This window comes from Hordeum vulgare, chromosome 1H (assembly GCF_904849725.1).
Source record: "Hordeum vulgare subsp. vulgare chromosome 1H, MorexV3_pseudomolecules_assembly, whole genome shotgun sequence".
NCBI classification, from domain to species: domain Eukaryota; kingdom Viridiplantae; phylum Streptophyta; class Magnoliopsida; order Poales; family Poaceae; genus Hordeum; species Hordeum vulgare.
In genome coordinates, this window is record NC_058518.1 from 481,338,889 (window position 1) to 481,357,728 (window position 18,840).

The window sequence follows — 18,840 nt, forward strand, 5'->3', positions numbered from 1 at the left end:
GGGAGAGAGCTCGCCGCGCTTCCCCGTCGACGTAGATAGCTCAGAAACATAATGGTATGGTGATGCACCATCATCAAGGATGGTGATCGAGGTCAATGAGGATTATTGTCGAATGAGAGATAATTTGTGAAATGAAAGATGAGCGAGATAGCTCAGAAACATAATGGTATGGTGATGCACCATCATCAAGGATGGTGATCGAGGTCAATGGGGATTATTGTCGAATGAGAGATAATTTGTGAAATGAAAGATGAACGATTCATTCACTATGTGTGTTAGCAAGCAAACGCTCGTCGCAATTCTTGCTCGAAATCACAAATTATCTAGCGTGAGTTCTTTATGATTTAGGATGTTTGTTTCACTGTGCTATAAAACCAGAACTCAGGTTTTTTGTAGAAATACGGCCATATCATGATGTGTTTGATTGTTTCCGTTACATGGTTGTTTTTGCACCCCGTGTATAATTACTTTTTTCCCTCAACACACAGGATGATAATTTGCATTTACTTAAATTCCGAACCGACAGTTAAACAGACATTATCTTGCCTTCCCCCCGAATGGTTTGACAGTTGCTAACAGACACCATCTTCGTTCGGCCAGGCATGGCATACAAAATGACTCGGCGACGCCCGAACACGCCGTGCCAACACATGCATCACTTGCCATACTTCCAGTTGGTGGGTTTACCTCCCCTGCCACCGCCTCCCCAGCCACCGCCGCCCCTGCCACCGCCTCCCCTGCCACCACCGCCCCTGCCACCGCCTCCCCTGCCATTTTTGCCTCTCAGAAGCGCGAGCGTCGGGCCAAGGGCGCTGCTTCTCTGTGCTCTATATGACCATGCCGACGTGCTAGCATTCTGTTTCCAAGCTCCCCACCCATTGTTCCCTTCTGCTTCATCATCAGGCTTGCCGTTTGGGACCTCGCTGCTTGCCTCCCAGGCTTTATCATTGTGCACCTTTTCTTCTGCGCAAAAAAACGGTTGTTTCTGCATTAGACCTGTTATTACGTACAGGAAGATAAATGCTTACAGGTTAAGTAGGTCTATACCTGGTGGCGCTTCTGGATCTTTACCGCTATCTGGCACCGAGGTTCCATTCTGGCTGTGAACTTTGCCCTTGTTTTCATCTATAAACATACCTGGTGGCGCTTCTGGATCTTTACCGCTAGCTGGCACCGAGGTTCCATTCTGGCTGTGAACTTTGCCCTTGTTTTCGTCCAAGGTAACTGGTTCTCCGACCGGTGGTGGTTTGCCTTCCTTCCCTGTTTCTCTAGTGTGAGCACTAAGGTCTGCGGATACTGGCTCACTGCCCTTCACTAGTCTTACATCAAGAAGGGAGGAGTACTCGATCTGCAGTTGACATTGAAGGGTGATGTTTGTTTGCCATGTTTGCATACATGGTTAGATTGGATATTGAACACGAGTGAGGATTACCTCCAAGGAGCCATCTTCCTTGTAGGGTGACGTATCCACCATCATAGTATCTGATTCGTCCTCACATGTCATTTCCTCTGTGATGATTGGATGCTCCGGAACAGGTAACAGGATGATGCGCGATGATATCAGATCATACAAAAGAACTTTACCAACCTGAAACAGTATGTACAATGATGAAACATAGGTGCCCAAATTTAAGAACAGCCGATGGCTCGAACATTTAAGATGCGTTTTGCTTTCATGTTTGCCCTCGCATGTTTGAAGCAACAAATGACCCACGCAAGAAGTGTTTCCATAAGAAATTGAAATTGCTATTGGAAATTGTGTCATACCCGATACGAAGAAATCTCCGGACACCAGGAGGAAGACAGCGTAACCAATCGATAAGCAATCAAATCTCCCTCCTGTAGCAGAAAAAAAAAGGTTAAGCTCACAAAGAGAATTAAACTAGACAAATAAAATACAGCTTAAGAATAAGCAACTTCTGCAAAGCTACTAATGGAAACCAATACCATTGGAAGTCGTGTTAGGGGGTACATAGTATCGAAGTCCAAAGATCCACTGGTAGGCTTTCCTTCCTCAGCAACAGATTTTTCCATTGCTAACAGATCATGATTGATCTCATTGACCTTTTGATTAGTGACCCCAGAAAAAACATTTTCCTCATCCCTCCTATCTACCATAAGGTGGTTAACTTCAGTATTACTTCCAACTATTTTCCCAAGATTCTCGACATTAGCACTTTTCTTGTTTGAGTTGTTCATTCCCCACTTCTGTCCCTTCTTCTTGCTCATGGTTCCACCCCACGTGACATTTGCCTGCAACCACAAGCACAACATCAATGGGAAGGGAAGTCGATGCTGATTTTACTTAACTTAAACAAAACAAAAACATCATATTTTCATGTACGTAAAATGGTCATCTTGATAATGCATAATTCAAATCTACATCTAACTTCTTAGATTTTACCAATCTGCATTATATATCTCTTTGTGTACATGCGCTGGACACCACATGAAACTTGGGCTAAAATATACTCCCTCCGTTCCAAAATATAAGACCTTTTAGGGATTTCACTAGAAGACTACATACGGAGCAAAATGAGTGAATCTATACTCTAAAATGTGTCTATGTACATCTGTATGTAGTTTATAGTACAATCTCTAAAAGGTCTTATATTTAGGAATGGAGGGAGTAAGATGGAAAGTAGAAACGGACCTATCATTAACACCCTAGGGGGTGTTAGGAAAGCAACTTATCTTTATTGAAGGCCCAAGGGGCATATATATATTACACATGACTTGAGGTGCAAGGAAAGTAAACATAGACTAATAAGGACTCCTAGACTAATACTAATACTTCCTAACCCCCCCCCCCCCCCCCTCAAATGCAAAGCGTATGCAATAGCATTGCATTTGAAGAAGTGTAATACTAAAAAAAATGATAATCCAAATCCACGTCTTGAGAGTGTCCTTGTAGCATGAAGAGTCTTCAAAACTTGTCGAGTCGCCGAAGGAGATAACGAAGAGATGGCACATCAGAGGTAGACACCGCATCACTTGAAGATACAAGATAAGTATCAAGAGAAGATGGGTTGTCAAAAGAAGATGTCACATCAGAGGAAGACACCGAAGAGATGCCACATCAGAGGAAGACACCGCATCACTTGAAGATACAACATAAGTATCAAGAGAAGATGGGTTGTCAAAAGAAGATGGCACATCAAGAAAATAAAGCATTGTGCAGAAATTCATAGTCCACGACAACCGTCGGCGAAAGAAGCTCGGCGGATAAGGCACGATGGACGTAGATCGACAATGCAAAAGAAGTCTAGAAAATCCTATAGAAAACAACAAGGGCAAATAGACCACAAAAGTTGTATAGAAAGGATCAGGACCGGAGAAAGGCTGACGGACAATGGTATGGTGGACTCGCATGGCATGAGAAACACATAATATCAACGGATTTGGTGGACGCAGCGGAAAACAAAAAAAGAAAAACTAGAAAGCACATAGTAGACTATAGAACGGCAAGTGACAGGAGCATCACATAGCAGCAGCAAGCAGCATCACGTAGCAACAGGAAGCAGCTAGTAGCAGCATACAACCATGCGTTGTAGCTGCAGAACGCAAGCACTGGGCAGAGGCAGCAGCAGAAAAACATGCTGGAAGAAGGCAGCACAGGCGTAAGGCAGCAGCGCTTTGGTGGAACGACGAGAAGCAGCCACGGGCATTACCCGTGTCCATCCAGATCAATCTTGTTCGGCTGGAGCAGCAGCTTTCATGCACAGCCGAGCGCTGGCCTGAGCGGAGAGCAAGGAGGCTGACAAGATGGCTCGGTGTCGCTCGATCTGGAGCAGCACCGGACCTGATGAGGGGCCGCCTCGATCTGGAGCAGCACCGGATCTGCGTCCACGTCTGGGGCCGCCTCGATCTAGGCGGACTGGGGCGGCGACAAGATCCAAGGCGTGAGGCGGCGCGACCGGATCTGATGAGGGGGCGGCGGCGGCTGGATCCGAGGCAGGAGACCGGCGCGACCTGCGGCGGCGGGTCCTGGACCAGCGACGGGAGGCGAGGCAGCGCGAGACGGCGAGGCAGGGAGGAGCCGACGCGGCCTGGGTGAGGGAGCACGACGGGGAGGACTGCGACGGGAGAGCAGCCAGATCCGACCACGCAAGAAAAGCAGCGGCGACGCGCGAGATTGGATCGGGAGGGCGAGTTACGGTGCCCGAAAAAAATAACCTAAGCTCTAATACCATGTTAGGAAAGCAACTTATCTTTATTGAAGGCCTAAGGGGCATATATATATTACACATGACTTGAGGTGCAAGGAAAGTAAACATAGACTAATAAGGACTCCTAGACTAATACTAATACTTCCTAACAGGGGGAACCACATGTAAAGGCTTTAAAAAGATCTGTTAAAAACATATGGGGAAGGGGTGATATTGTGCAAACTATTAACATTTCAGAATAAAAGTCAGTTCACATTGGAAGATATGGAAAAGGAAAGTTCACTCCATTTCGCTGCTTGTCGACCTCAAACTCCTCCTAGCTGTAGCTTTTTAGGCAAAAGAAATAAATGTATTATCTGTTGTTCCCACAAAGTTGTGACAGAGTAGGCAGTTTCTTCTAGAATGTTGTACCCCATCGAGATGACATCTAAATTTCTTATAAAGGAATAGACTATCTGGAATACTAATTAGTGTAATAAGCTAGATAGTGATTTTGAGTCTAAAGCTAATGAAATAAAAATATAGCATGTAGCACAAAATGAGAAGTTAATCCACAAGTAAACATTTAGATCTTTGCATTTATTGTCTGTTGATACATATTTGAGCAGAAGGACACATCAAACTGAACATAAGCAACAAGTTTCAGTAACTACATAGATGGGCCCCAAATTTTAGTCATTGCAGAAAGATTGAACATTATAGACAATTCCAAGATGAACAATAGAAAGGACAAAGAGAACTAGAGAAGCAAGTAAACCTGTGTTTCCTTCGCTGATGACGTATTTGGTTCACCTAGAAACACAAAGAATTCTGTATTAGACAAAATAAATGATTATTCATGTAGGGATTCAAGTTTGTACAATGATGCCTATAACACAAGAATGACGATTCCTACAAAACTGTTAGAAAATTAAAAATATAAATTATACAAGTCATGAAGGGAAACTGGAACTGCAATATACTTGATTCACACAGAATATATATAGCTCCATAGCCACTTAGACAACTGACTTTCATCAAGTTAGCAAGCTCCCACTATGATACAAATCTTGGTTCACATCAGGGTACCTACTGTGTAGTAGAGAGCAGAAGACATTGCTTGAAGGGGATAAAGGATTTCAGAGGAGAAGGTTGGATATAATCTGAGATACAGAGATGTTGAGAGAGAAAACTAATTAATTGTTCTTGCCTGAAAAGCAAAGATGCAATGTCATCCCTGCATAGGGACAGCTTGCCATGACCTAATAAGACATGATCTCCAATGCCAGGTGAACTTATCTCTAATACACATAATCTATAAAAACAAATAAACCCGACTAAGTAACCAAGAAGCAAACCAACTATATTAATATTTCCAACTAATAGTGACTGTGGACACAGTGAACAACACCATCTACCAGCAGTGCCACTTTGCAATGGTAAGACTATCCTCCTTGGATATTCTCTCAGAAGATCAATTCAGGAACAAAATTCATAGGCTTGGGAGCAGCACTGTTTTATATTTCCAACTTAGCACAATGATCTGCCTTGAGGATCCACCCCTTTCAGGTATAAATAAGCAGACTAATTGGTCCACGATGCAAATTATAAGCATTTTCATAAATAAAAAAACATAAATTGTTTGTCTCTTTTATGAATGTCAAATTGCACTGAATGACTACAATAACTCTAGCATAAAAACTATGGAAGTAATTTCGTAAATAATTTCACCAAATTTTGAGCTTCCCAGTATAACTCAAGAGTCAAGAGGCAGGACACAAGCAGGCAAGCAACTCATACACAAATAAACTATAATAAAAAATCGAATAATAGCAAACTACTATCAAGATGTCAAACAACATTTTCCAGTTGACCATACAGAGCATAGAATGTGTCCATGCTTGGACATGCATGATGAAATGTGTACAAGCTCACATGCACAGTGTAGTCAGGGGCACTACAATTCGTACAAGCTTTCTTTACCAATGAGGATGGTAAACAGATACACTATCAGTGAAGTACCAATCAATAAATCAACTGTTGCAATGCAGAAAGTCGTATTGGCGGCGATTAGCTCTTGAAGGGTTCAGGAATACCTGCTGGCTCAAAGCGAATGTGACCAGGACGAACCACAACTGGAACAATATCTTCTGATGTATCAGATTCTTCCTCCTCTGCTTCATGTCTTGAAAATGGCAAGTGAGGGCCATTCTCATTGCTTGACGGGCAAGGAAGATCATCGTGATTGCTTGAGGATGGACAGTCAGCGGCCGTGGGTGATTTCTGGCAGTCCACATTCTACAAATATACATTACGGATTAATAAGTTTGGCTAACACCATTTATGCTTTGTGCGTACTATAGATACCAGACCATATCAGGTACGACTCATGAGAGATCTAGAGCCGCTGGAGTAGGGTACCAATTGAAATACATGAAGGTTCTCTTTCAGCCCCACGTGCAAGTTCAGAACAGACCCAGTTGTTTTGCAACCAACAACCAACACTATTCCTCCTACCGCCTCTGCTGCAGCACCAGGAGTCTGCCCCACTGAGGCCCATTTCACCGCCGCCATGACTGCCACGATTCCTCTTGTTGCCTTCCTCTCGGCTGCCACCAGCCGCCCTCGTGGGTGCGGTCTCCGTGGCTCAGCTGCATGGCGCGATTTAGGGTCAGGACAGGTGAGAGAGGATGATCTCGAAGAGCAGCGCCACAGGGAGAAGGTGGACCTTGCACGGAAGAGAGGAGCTGGATGGGCGAGCAAACTGTGTCCGGGAGAGACTGGTATCTGGATGATAAAGTGGGGATGAGAGGGGAGAGAAGCCATCACCGGAGATCGGGGGTTCAGAGGATGAATGAAGCATTCGGACGTAACATGAGTTACAGAATGCTTGTAAAGTAGAAAAACTGTAATATCAATAATGAATCCTACTACGGATTCATAGATAACGAACACCTTACCAATCTACAGTTTCAGACTCTTGTTAGACTCTAATATCAACCCATCGACAGTCTTCTTGAGAGGCTTGGGAAAAGGTGCAATTTAAGGAAAGCGCATGGCTTGATTTGAAAAGGTCCACATTTGGATGTGGCTAGTGAGTTTATCTAAACATCCTATCTCTTCGGCTGCCACTGACTCAACAAAGCTTGTCAGTGGCAGTGGTTCACAAAACTGCAGTGTTATCAGAATTCCTACCCAACATGCCCTAGTAAGGATATAAAAGATAACATGTGAAGCCAAAAGAGAACACAAAAATCGTTAACAAAATACCTCTTTCAGCTTTTCTTTCTCTTGCTTCCTAAGTTGCCTTTTGATTTTCTTACGACGAGCACTTCGACTCTGACAGGACAAAACAAAGACAAAAACGCATGTGCTAATTAACCAAAATGCAGAAGCAGAAAAACTGTTACATCATAGCTTCTGTTTCAAAATTTTGGTATGCCCGTTATTAGCATATAAAAGAGGAGCTAAAGGAGCATGATTCGGTCCTATCTATGGTCTTATCAAAGCCGAAAGATTAAATCAAATTAAGAGAAGGAAATACAACTCCATCTAAATCTCTAGGCAATTTAAATATCTTATCTTACAAGTAGCATCTGCTGTACATATTTATTTTATAACTGAAAAATGCAGTAGAATATATTGGAATGAGGTCTGTTTTAGCCAAGAACGGGAACTTTCTATTACTACATTTGGCAATGCAATGCCAAACCTGGTCATAAGATTCTTATTATTTTGGCACTAAAAATCTGGCCATAATATTATGATTTACGAACAATGATACTTACAGAATTGTTAAGTGAAAGCATTGTGGTATCTTTAGAACAGCTTTGAGAACTTTAGGTCTCATAAGATACTATAGATGCATGATAATGTTTACCAACAACTATAAGAAACATCAAAGTTGATGAGGAAAGTATTTACAGCAACTGACCCAAACAAACTAACAGACATAGAGTCAACCACTGGATTTCTCTAAAAGCAGAAGTGCAGATTACACAAACCGTTTTAGGAATTTGAGTTGTCTGCCCGGCCATCTCAGTTTCACAACTCAACTCAGTCTGATTGCACCTGAAAATGATCCACATTAATTTTTCGCAAAGATCTAACAGAACAAAGAATGACACTAATTCTAAGATACTCCAGTGTGAACAATATGAAAAGACTGCAAGGGAGTCCATAAGTCTTATTAGTGTATCATGGTAATACCTATTTCTTTACCAGAATTACTGTTAATATATGTACAGCATTTTTAAGGCGTCCCTAAGGCATCGCCTAGGCATCAGGGCGCCCCAAGGAGCCAAGGCGTCGGCCTTGCCTTACCTGTGTGTCTAAGGCGTCCAAGGCGGCCGTCTAGGTGCCACTCTGCCTGTCTTAGGCAAATGAAGACGCCTTAGACAGGGCTGGGAGGTTCAGGCGGAAACAGAGATCTGGGAGGGAAGAAAGGGCGAGAAAGTCTGTTTTGGCGCCAATAGTTACTAGCAGGGAAGAGAGAGAGTTGTAACCAGTTTCAGTTTCCCCCCACCCCTACCTCAGGCTGGATCTGAGCTTCTCCCCCACCTCTACAGCAGCTTCTCCCCCTCCTCTCCGGCAGCTTCCCCCCTCCTCTCCGGCAGTTCCTCCTCCCCCTCCTCTCCTGCAGCTTCTCCCTCCTCTCCAGGACAGCAAGCAAGCAGCATGGATGCTATATGGGTTCTACAAACAGCAGCAATTGCAAGGTATGTATGCCTAGTTGCCTACCAAATTCTGCTATATTCTACTTCTTAAAACTCTCTAAGGCGTCGCCTTGCCTTATGCCTTAGCGCTTAGGCAGTGAGCCCTCCCCCCCCCCCCCCCAGCGCCTTGCCTTACCGCCTCAAAAACAATGATGTACACCCCAACTATTAAAAATGAACTAGGATGTACTTGGTATTAATGCTCACATTCTGTTGTACATATATAACTAGGAAAAAAAAAAGATAACTGCCATTACAAAAAGGCAAAAACAGTCTTCAAAATAACAGAGATAAATGTTGAATCATTAGAAAATGTCATGTTCAAAAGGGTTCTCGCAGTTTATGCAAATATAATGACATGTGATTAATATCTCTAGATGACATGCACATAAGGGACAACTGAAAAAGTCTGTACTGTTTTAATACACAAAAGAAAAGCTACACTGAAACACTAACCTATACTCTATACCGTTTGGACATTTACTGATTGATTTAATATAACTTGCAGGTCATTTCTATTGCATGCGAAAAATATTACTAAGAGACGTAATTCAACATTTCATATATAATTTCAACAGGTTTTCGGCGTCTTGTTTACCAAGCTGCTGAAGTAGTACAAGGTTATGGAGGAGCTAACTCCACCTTGCTGCTAAAAAGAGTACAGCACAAGTGTTGAAGGAACTACTCTAACGTGCAGCACTAGATATAGCTATAGAGGCGAAGATAGGCCGATATGGCAGCAAGAGTTCAATCCAAAACTTCTAGAGCACAAGATTTAGTCGAAGAGTAAGGATAACCAAGTTCTATTAAGAGTAGTGCGCACATAGTCTAGGTTACAAACTAGAGGCAATGACCTCTATTTACAGGTGTTGTGAAGCCTTCACATCTCAATTTCTACTCATAGCTAAAATATTGTAGAAAATATTACTCAAAAGTTAAGAAAACAAATACAACAACACATGACTTAAGGACCAAGTTATCTAGAATGGAATACAAGTATGTAGAAGAAACCAAAATGGATTTGACTTGAGACTTTCTTTACTGTCCCTCATCGGCTACTATGTATTTTACTGTGTTCCTTCTTGTGTCACCAAATGGCAAATGCAGCAACATTTTTTGCATTTTTACCATTGATGTATGTAAAAATATAGATTTGCAGCATAGAAATAATGTCCTTCATTTTTCTTGAGAAATGCTTTCGATATCTCTAATTTATCTGCTTCTTATTAATTATTAGTACATTCTTACTTGAAACACCATAGACAAACTCACCATGAAGACTATAAAAAAGCCAAAAGATGAAATATAGTTAATGATTGTGAAGAAGCATTATTCCAGAATAACTATATTTTGGACATCTTATACTTAATAATTATACTTATTTTTCTGATCTTCCTTAGCTGATCGTTTTCTTCGTAGCTAATAATCTGAAGCACATGGAAGTTATCCTTGCAAGGAAAGACATTTTTGAACCATCTATTGCGTTACAGTACTATTTCATACTGCAAAAGCTCAAAATAATTACAATATCATAGCAATATTTCTACTCATGAAATGTAAACTCAAACTGTTCAAATAGTGTTATGTTCAGATAGTAAATAGAAACATAAAAAGGCACATGCAATTTTTTGTGTCCAATGTGACAGTAGTATTCCGATAACTTAATATGTTTCTTAAAGTGGCAATAGTGTTGTTAATATTGCATCTGTTATAAGAACACAACATATTGCTGAAGTTGGCATGTTCACTAAAACCATAATGACAATAAGTCTATAGTCAAATTGTCTGATCCCTTTCTTCTTGTTTGTTAGTCTCATCTCAAAAATTTCGGTTCTACAGTTTGTAAGGCTCATTGCTTTGGGAATTGGTAAACATTAGCTAAGGCTACATTAAATTATGTCAAATTTTGTTCCTCAATGCGGTATCAACCAATGCATGAAGGAGGTGACCATGCATGTAGCATTAATATGTTATCTACTATTACCTCCGTCCTAAATTACTTGTCTTAGATTTTTCTAGATATGGATGTATCTAACACTAAGCGTGTATAGATACATCCGTATATAGACAAATCCAAGAAGTAATTCAGGACGGAGGGAGTACTTAATTAGATCCTCCTTGGTTCCTGGGATTTTGGAGTGACTTACAAATCAGAAGGACGGAGTATGTGAATCTGCAGAGCTGTTAGTCTCTTAAGAGTCAGATCCAAAGTATCTTGGGGTGGTATACCCGATATGCTATAATCATGTAATTTATACCGACTTACCACCATTTACTGGTCGTGATTTTATTGCTTGGATTGGTACTTTGTTGTTTATGATCCTTGGAGAACTTGTTTATCAGATAGGGTGGAAAGAAGAAACTTGATATAGTACCTGGCAGTTTTTTGCTTTCCATCCAAGTCAACAGTACATTCAGTTTGAATCGCAGCCTTCTTTTCTTCAATACCAATAATGGACGGCTTCGACTCTTTGGAACCATGACACCCCTGATCTTGGCAGATGTTATCTACCTTGCTGCACCCGATGTCTTTTACCTTCTTCAGTTTCTTTCTCCTGCATCACCAGATAGGTAGCAGAATCACTTGAACAGAACTGAACGCAACACAGATAGGAGAAGCAAACATATACTCAGGTGGAAAAGGTAGCCCATTGTTAATGGAACCAATGTTCAAAAAAGCGGAAAGCGTAAGCGAAGCGGAAGGCCACAGCTTAGAGCAATGGACGCTTAAGCACAGCTTAACCGCACTTAAGCGTTTTTTGAAATTGGCTAGAATTTGATAGATTTTGAATAATATACACAGGAAAATAGGAAACATGGCACATGTGTAATTGAATAGACATCTAAAATACAGTTCACACCATAGAAAGTACACATTAAATTCACAGGGCAAGCAAAATAACACCTAAAATGCAGTTCAGTTCAAAAATTCATAGCCTAATAGAGATCATGTGGCCATAATTTTGCCAGCATATGAAGGAAATAGTTCCCAAACAGAGCCTAATAATAAGATAAATGGGATATTGCCATTATTGCACAAGCAGACAAGCATAAGTAGTTCAAAAACAGTCAAATTCTGGCCAAACTTAAAAAAAACGCTTAATCTACCGCTTAGGGCAAAAGCGAACCGCTTTGCCATCGCTCAGCGCTTAAGCGTCGCTTAAAAATACTTTCTTGAACACTGAATGGAACTAGAAACCAGATGTGATCTAAATGGGGGGAGGGGTGCGTTTAGATAGCCATTTTCCGTTATGAAGTACAGATTGGGTGATAATCCTTAGTTGCCAAACGGAAAGAAAAAAGCATAATAACAAACAAAGAGGATACCTTGAGCTCTCAGGTATTCTTGCATCTTCATCTTTCCGTTTCCTCTTCGAACTTGTATGCCCATTTTCTAGATTGTGGTTGGATGTTACATTTTCTTCAGGCTGATGATCACAATGCACCTCTTCTTCTTGGTGCTTACCACCGTCAATTTGATACTCAATTGCAAGGATTTTATCATCAGTTGGAAGCGGACGCATTTCTACTTTCTCGGGATCTTCAATACAATGTACATCGTCATGGTGTACCATTCTATTGCATGTTTTCTGTTTAACCCTGCAATCCAAGGAGATGGGAGGGTAGCATTGTTGTAAATAACATCATTTCCACATAAAGTTACGCACATGGTTGTACTGAAACGGGAATACTAAATGGAAAAGTTTTTTTTCTAGCCAGGTAAAGGTACACGGAAATTGTTCACCATAAATTTCCTGATCATGCCCACATAAGTATATACAACTCAACATGCCAGTGGAAGACCGAGATACTACATCCAAAAACACAGGAGAGTGTTCCTATGCAATGCCATCATTCATGTGAAACTCTAGCTTTTCAAAGGAAACATAATTTACTTATACAATCATGCCGAACATCTGAAACAACAGCTATATGGGGAGAACTGACATGCATATGTCTCATATGTTCACAGCCCACTCAATCATGGGCTTATGAGATTTGACTCGGGATGATGATCGGTCGGGGTATACTTTTTCCAGAAGAAAATGGCAGGTACACACTAGAACGAATCATAGCATGCGCGCCCGTGAATCTGACATGGGTGCTCTGCATAGCCACAAGCACACAACCCATCGATTCCACCAAAAAGGGAACCCAGAGATCCAAACGCCACAATGTGACATCAGCACGTTCATGCGCACCACGATGCCACACTGAATTAAACCGGAAAAAAATATCAGTTCTCCACCAAATACCTTATGATATCCTTGTCCCTGAAGATACAAGTCGACTCGAAAGGTGGCAAGGCAAATCCATCCATCTGTACGGAGAGGCAACCCATTAATTCCTAGTACAGAATCTAAGGATCGACAAAAATAGATGGGGGAAATCCACAAGGATCTAAGAACTGCCCAGAAACCCTCGGGCATTCGTGTATGGGGAGTCTCCGATTGAAAGCCCCGTGTGCCACACAAATGTAGAAAGGTAGAGGAGAGGGGGGGGGGGGGGAGGGACCCACCGTCAATACGACGCCGCCGGGGCAGGAGCGGTGAAGGCGGAAGCGGGTGGCGACGTGGGCGGAGAGGTCGGCGACGGTGGCTAGCTCGGGCCGGAGGAGGACCCAGCAGCGCCGGAGGTCCCTCTGCGCCCGCCGGAGAAGGCGGGTCTTGTCGAACACGAGCCGAAGCCTGACCGGCGACGGCGATGGCTCCGGCGGCGTCGCCATTGGCGGTGGGGATGGGAGGGGGAGGGGGAGGGGGATTTGGGGGTTTGATGTGTTCGTTGGGTGGAGAGACCGGTGGAGGCCGTAAAACCCTGGCTCGGTCCGTAGGATGCCTGCCTGCCTGCCTCGTGGCACCGTGGCGTCCTGCACGGTGTTTCAGAGCATACAATCGGTCTTTTAAACCCGTTTCAAACATCTATAGTGACCGGTCATAAAAAAAAGTCCAATCGAATTCCTCGTATATTCATTTCAAACGTCTGAATAGACCGGCATTTTTTATATTCATCTTAATATGAAGATAATATAAACGTTCGTGGACGCGCTCAGACACGCCCGTCAATCCATCACATAGGACGCGATCTCATTCTAGGCCTTTTTTTCTCTTTCTTTCTTTATTTATTTTCTTTTTCTTTTCTTTTCCATCAATCACTGGACATAAAAGAAAAATATGAAAGATGCACTTGCACAGATGAAAAGGTAGGGGCTTAAAACGAACACGTCCGGTCAGTGACCGGGCGCGTCCGTGAACGTTTGAGGGGTCGGATTTGCAAGTTACGGCTCTAAATGCTCTTAGGTCCGCTTTTATTTAGACGTTCTATTGGTGGGACTTTTGCAGAAGTTTGAAAACTATATAGGTAATTAGAGAAGAGAAAAACACATGCTTGATAGTATATATCAAAAAATGTGTCATGAAATCATATAGGATTTTGAAACTCAAGAATTTCGTAGTATCTGTCTTTCGTGACGAAAGTTCTTAAGGATTGAGGAGAGATAGCGCAGATGTGTACTGGATTTGTCAGTGGAAAAATGAAATGAGATTTGAGCTTATGTTCAAATGGCATGAAAATGGGGATGTAGAAATTGATTTAGTATAAATTTGATATGATCTACAAAAGATTCTTTAGGATACAAATACTATAAAATCTCTTTTAAAATCATATAGGGTCCATATAAAGCGTAAAATAGTAAATAAGTACAAGTCTAGGATTTGAAAGAACTATTCACTAGATTGTCCTTACCCATTTACGCACGGTGGTCTCTTAGAGCATCTCCACTAGCTCCCCCCCCCCTCAACATGCCTTTCCGGGCGACTTTTTTAACACCGACGGTGTGAAATCAACCCAGTCACGTCCCCAAGAGGTCGTTTTTCGTCGCCTCGGATCAAAATTGGCTTCGGCGGTCCCAGGCCAAACCCAGCGCGCTGAGGGTTGCCCGGGGGCGCCGGCGGAAAATGTTTTGGCGCGAAAAAATGGTGGGCCCGTCGTGTAGTGCCCCAGATGTAAACCTTTCCTATTTGGAACCTAATGCAAGTGGGTCCACCTTGTCAGAGTTATGATGATATCAATTGTGCCATGAGTCTTGTGATGTCCCTTGTATTTTTTTTCCTTCCTTCCCATGCATGCATGGATAGCATATCATTGTTTGCCTTGTCTTGTGTGGGGTTATATGATCTTAGCATTTCTTGGGATGTGGTGATCTTGTGGTTAGCTACTTTGTGATGTTGTGTATATGTTGGGGTGATCTATCTTTTCATGTGTGTGACTAGTTCTAAATGAAGTAGGCTTGTCATATTTGCAAACCTCTCTCTCTCTCTTTTATATCTCAAGCCAATATTCACTTGTCCCAACCTTGATTCAAAAATGCCCATGATTTAGTATATTTTGTGGTGGATGTCAAGATGTGTTTTTGCTGTTTTGTAACTTGGTTTTAAGGGTGCAACTATTCACAAAACAGACCCAACAAGTTCTGTTTTGTAAATATTTAATTGCTCCAGATATTTCTTTTCTATTTTATTCATTTAGGTCATAATTTCTTATGACCAGGGGCTTTTTTGTTTTGTTTTTAACCCCAACAGATTTGTTTGTGATTTACCTCCTTTTCCCTGTTTGTTTTAATTAGAAAAAAAACCTCAGGTTTTTCTCCTCTCCTATCTGGCGCCAACTAGTGGGCCTCCTCCCACTAGCAGGCCCAGCACCCCTCTCTCGCGCGTGGCGCCCCTGTAGACGGCGTGCTCGTTCCCCCCCTTCTGCCGTCAGTGCTCCACTCCAGCAGGTTCAGAGCAGCGGCGATTTGACGACGTCACGGACGTCGAGGAACGTTCCTCGCTCCTTCCCTTCATAAAGGCGACCCCCCTTGGTGTCCGTGCAGTAGGGTTTCCCTCTCTCGCGCCGCCACCTCCTTTCCCCTCTCCACCTTGCTCTCTGAAGATCCGCGTCAGGTAAGGTAGAGCTCCTCCGCCATGGCCGTGGATTGAGGTCCTCCTCGCCACCGCGTACGAGCTTCTTCTCCCTCCCCGACGACTCGGCGAGCATGCGGGGTCATCCACGAATCCATCCCCGCGGCTAGATCGACGCGAACTCCCCTGCTTCCTCTTCTCCACGACGGCGACAACCATCCCCGACGAGCAGACCAGAACGACGACCGCCTCTTCTTCCCCTGCTTCCTCTCCGTCGCGGCCGAGTTCTCCTACCCTAGGGTGAGCAGATCCGTCTCCTGCCCCCTTCCCTGCAGTAGCTCGTCGTGTAGGAGCAGCAGATCGTTGACGTACTTCGTCTCTGTCGCTGGCGCCGCCGTGCACCATAGCTAGGCCACCGTAGTTGGTCTCGGGCATAGTTAGCGAAGGAAATGAGTTCCTGTGTGTGCGGGCTCCCTCCCCTCCACGAGTCGTTGCTCGATTTGGGCTATGTCGCCGGCGAGAGCCCTCCCCTGTTCCGGTCTGCCGCCGGTAGCAGTTCAGCAGAGAGGACCCCTTCTGTTGATTCTTTGCGCGATATAGTTCAGACTTCGTAGCGTAGCCCAGTGGTATGTGGTGTGGTGTGCCAGTGGTGAGGGCGTGGGTTCGATCCCTCCCCTCGGCAACCCTTTTTCTTTCTCGTGTATTTTTGTTCTTCGACACAGTAGCAGGCAGATCAACCATACCTGGAGAGAACCCCCTCTCTGGTCAGATAAGTGACCGTAGCAGAGTGGTGGCTGCCTTGTGTGTGTGTGTGTGCTCGAGCAGCAGGTCTGGGGTTTGACCCCCAGTACCTCCCTTTTATTTTTTTCTGCCCCTTGTTCTCTGTTTCACTATTTTTGCAGCCTTGTTCTTTGTAGTGAGGTAGCCATTTTGTTGCACATTTATGTTTGTGCTACCTCCTCTCATAATCTGCAAGTATGTGCAATTGTTGGTGGCTTGTGAATAAGTGGTGATGCTCTTGTGTGTGTGAATATGCACTTAGTAGAGTAGTGGATGCATGTGCTTATAGTCTTGTGATTATCACTTTAGTTGAGATTGGTTTTTATCTCCTTGCTTGTGTTGTATAGTAGTGGATGATGATGTGGTGTATGTTTGGGTGCTTGTGAGAGGTGCATGTGTGTGTGTGTGCATACACATGAGGTTAGTCCCACATGGATGTGTGTGTATGGTGATGTTTCCTAGTAGATGATCTTATGTAGGTGGCTTGTGTTTATGCTTGTGTGCCTAGTAAGAGGTGGCAGTAGGTGATGTGCATGTGTGTGTGTCTGTTGCACACACATGAGGTGTTGCTAGTGTAGGTATGCATGTGTGTGTGATTGCCATATGCATGTGTTAGCTTTCTTTGTGTTGCTAGCATGTGTAGGTGGTGTGAGTTTCTACTAGATGACATGCATATGAGTTGATGATATGCATGTGGTGAAAACAGCCCCACCCTGCAACACTTGTGCACCTTCACATGTCCATATGTGAGAGGGCTTGGTGATTTGTATGTATGGGTAGCTTGGTAGAAGGGGGTGTGAAGTTGATGTGCATGACACAAACATGGGGTTCAAACCCCCATGTCACTTTGTCATTGTGCACATGAGCTCAACCATGTAGTAGTTGATATAGTGAAACTACATGAAATGATGCACTATTCCCTAGTCATGATTTGGGGTAGTTTCATCTTCCTTAATTTGTGGTCACTTGTTCCAAGTAAGTGCCCACATATTATATATGATTTTGTGTTAGATTTTCCCAAGGAATACATTGGTGAACTTAGATTTGCCATTGGAGCATTTTTCTGGAAAGTCTTATTTGCACTTTCTTCTAAGTTTAGAGCTAGGTTCCATGCAAGGTGATGTGCTCTTGTAGTTGATTCTTGGTTGTGGTAGTAGAGGGTGACCCCCTCTACCACATGTGGGTTTCAATTCATCATTTGGAATCCATGTGTGCAAGTGGTGCCCATCCAAAGTGGGTATGTGGCTGAAAATTCCAGCTTAGTGAAATCTGGAATTTCACTAAGTCTGAGAATCTGGAAACATTTTCTTCTCCTGTAGATGAGGTTGTGTTGGTCATTGTGTTGTGATCTAGCCTTAGTTCAGTGCTAGGAATTTGGACCTGATATGTTTGTGAAGCTCCCTGTCAAATTTCATCCCATTTGGAATCCTGTAGGTTATGTTTTGGCTGCTATCAAAAAGCTTCAGAACTAAGACAGAAAGTGAGGTGCAGGAATTTTCACCAAGTCCCTGAGATCTGGTGGTTTTGGGAAAGTTTGTAGCCTTGTGTCTTCCTGTGCTTAACTCCTTTTGGTGTGATTATTGCTTGTGCTTGTAGTATTCTTGGTTGGCTACAGCCACATATATTATTTGTCATATTTGGAGGGTTGTAGCTATGTTGCATGTAGCTCAGCAAGAGTTAAGATGCAGATTATGGCAGATTGTGTAGTATTGTCATTTTGATGATTGTGGGTGCTTAGTTGATGTTGTGGTGTTCTTACTTGCTCCAATCCATTCATGTTGGGTTGTTATATGTCTTGGCAACCTGGGAATACCAGATTTGTGCCATTTGAGTGTGTGGTGTTGATTTTTACACGTAGGGCTTCATATCTTGTTTCGTTGATTCCCGTTGATCCGTAGCTCCGATTGTAATGTTCTTTATATGGTTTTGCATCGTTTTCACGAGACGCATCTGATCATGTCATTCTCATGCATGTCAAAATAGCTTAGGGTACAGTTCTTTCCAGAAACTTGTAGTAGTTTATTTTGCTTGTGCTAGTGATAGAAATAGTGATGCATGCTCATTTTTATCTCATGCATCATGTGCTTTTTGCATCTTGAGGTGCTGTTGTTCATTGGATGTTATTCTTATGTTGGGTAGCACCGGGATCGGAGAACGAGTATGTGGATTCGGGAGAGTACGTGCATGACGAACAAGAACCATTCCAAGCTGAGGATATCACAGGCAAGATGATATGACCTTGATTCCATCTCTAGACTTGTTATGCTAGTTTGCGTTTCCATGTCATATTGCTCGCTG

At 43.1% G+C, this 18,840-nt stretch overlaps 1 protein-coding gene across 2 annotated transcripts; it reads right to left on the bottom strand.

Moving 5' to 3' along the window:
• Positions 1-362: 362 nt before the first annotated feature.
• On the bottom strand, positions 363-13,626 carry LOC123447518 (coilin). Of its 2 annotated transcripts, none has more exons than XM_045124136.1 (13): positions 13,383-13,626; positions 13,120-13,184; positions 12,191-12,463; positions 11,239-11,418; positions 8,153-8,219; positions 7,419-7,487; positions 6,245-6,446; positions 4,927-4,961; positions 1,948-2,253; positions 1,768-1,839; positions 1,433-1,588; positions 1,138-1,348; positions 363-963 (listed from the first exon to the last, which is right to left on the bottom strand). In XM_045124136.1, the coding sequence occupies exons 1-13, from the start codon at positions 13,587-13,589 to the stop codon at positions 656-658; spliced, it is 2,151 nt and encodes a 716-aa protein (XP_044980071.1). In that variant the 5' UTR covers positions 13,590-13,626; the 3' UTR covers positions 363-655. The 2 variants fall into 2 exon arrangements, with proteins under 2 accessions (XP_044980071.1, XP_044980064.1); XM_045124129.1 differs by having other exon boundaries at positions 1,048-1,348; positions 13,383-13,625.
• Between the last annotated feature and the right edge of the window lie 5,214 nt (positions 13,627-18,840).

Coding starts and splice junctions, on each gene's coding strand:
- LOC123447518 (XM_045124129.1), bottom strand. CDS start 13,589: ATGGCGACGCCGCCGGAGCCATCGCCGTCGCCGGTCAGGCTTCGGCTC. Junction 12,464..13,119: donor AGGGACAAGGATATCATAAG/GTATTTGGTGGA, acceptor CTTGGATTGCAG/GGTTAAACAGAAAACATGCA. Junction 1,840..1,947: donor CCCTAACACGACTTCCAATG/GTATTGGTTTCC, acceptor TTTCTGCTACAG/GAGGGAGATTTGATTGCTTA.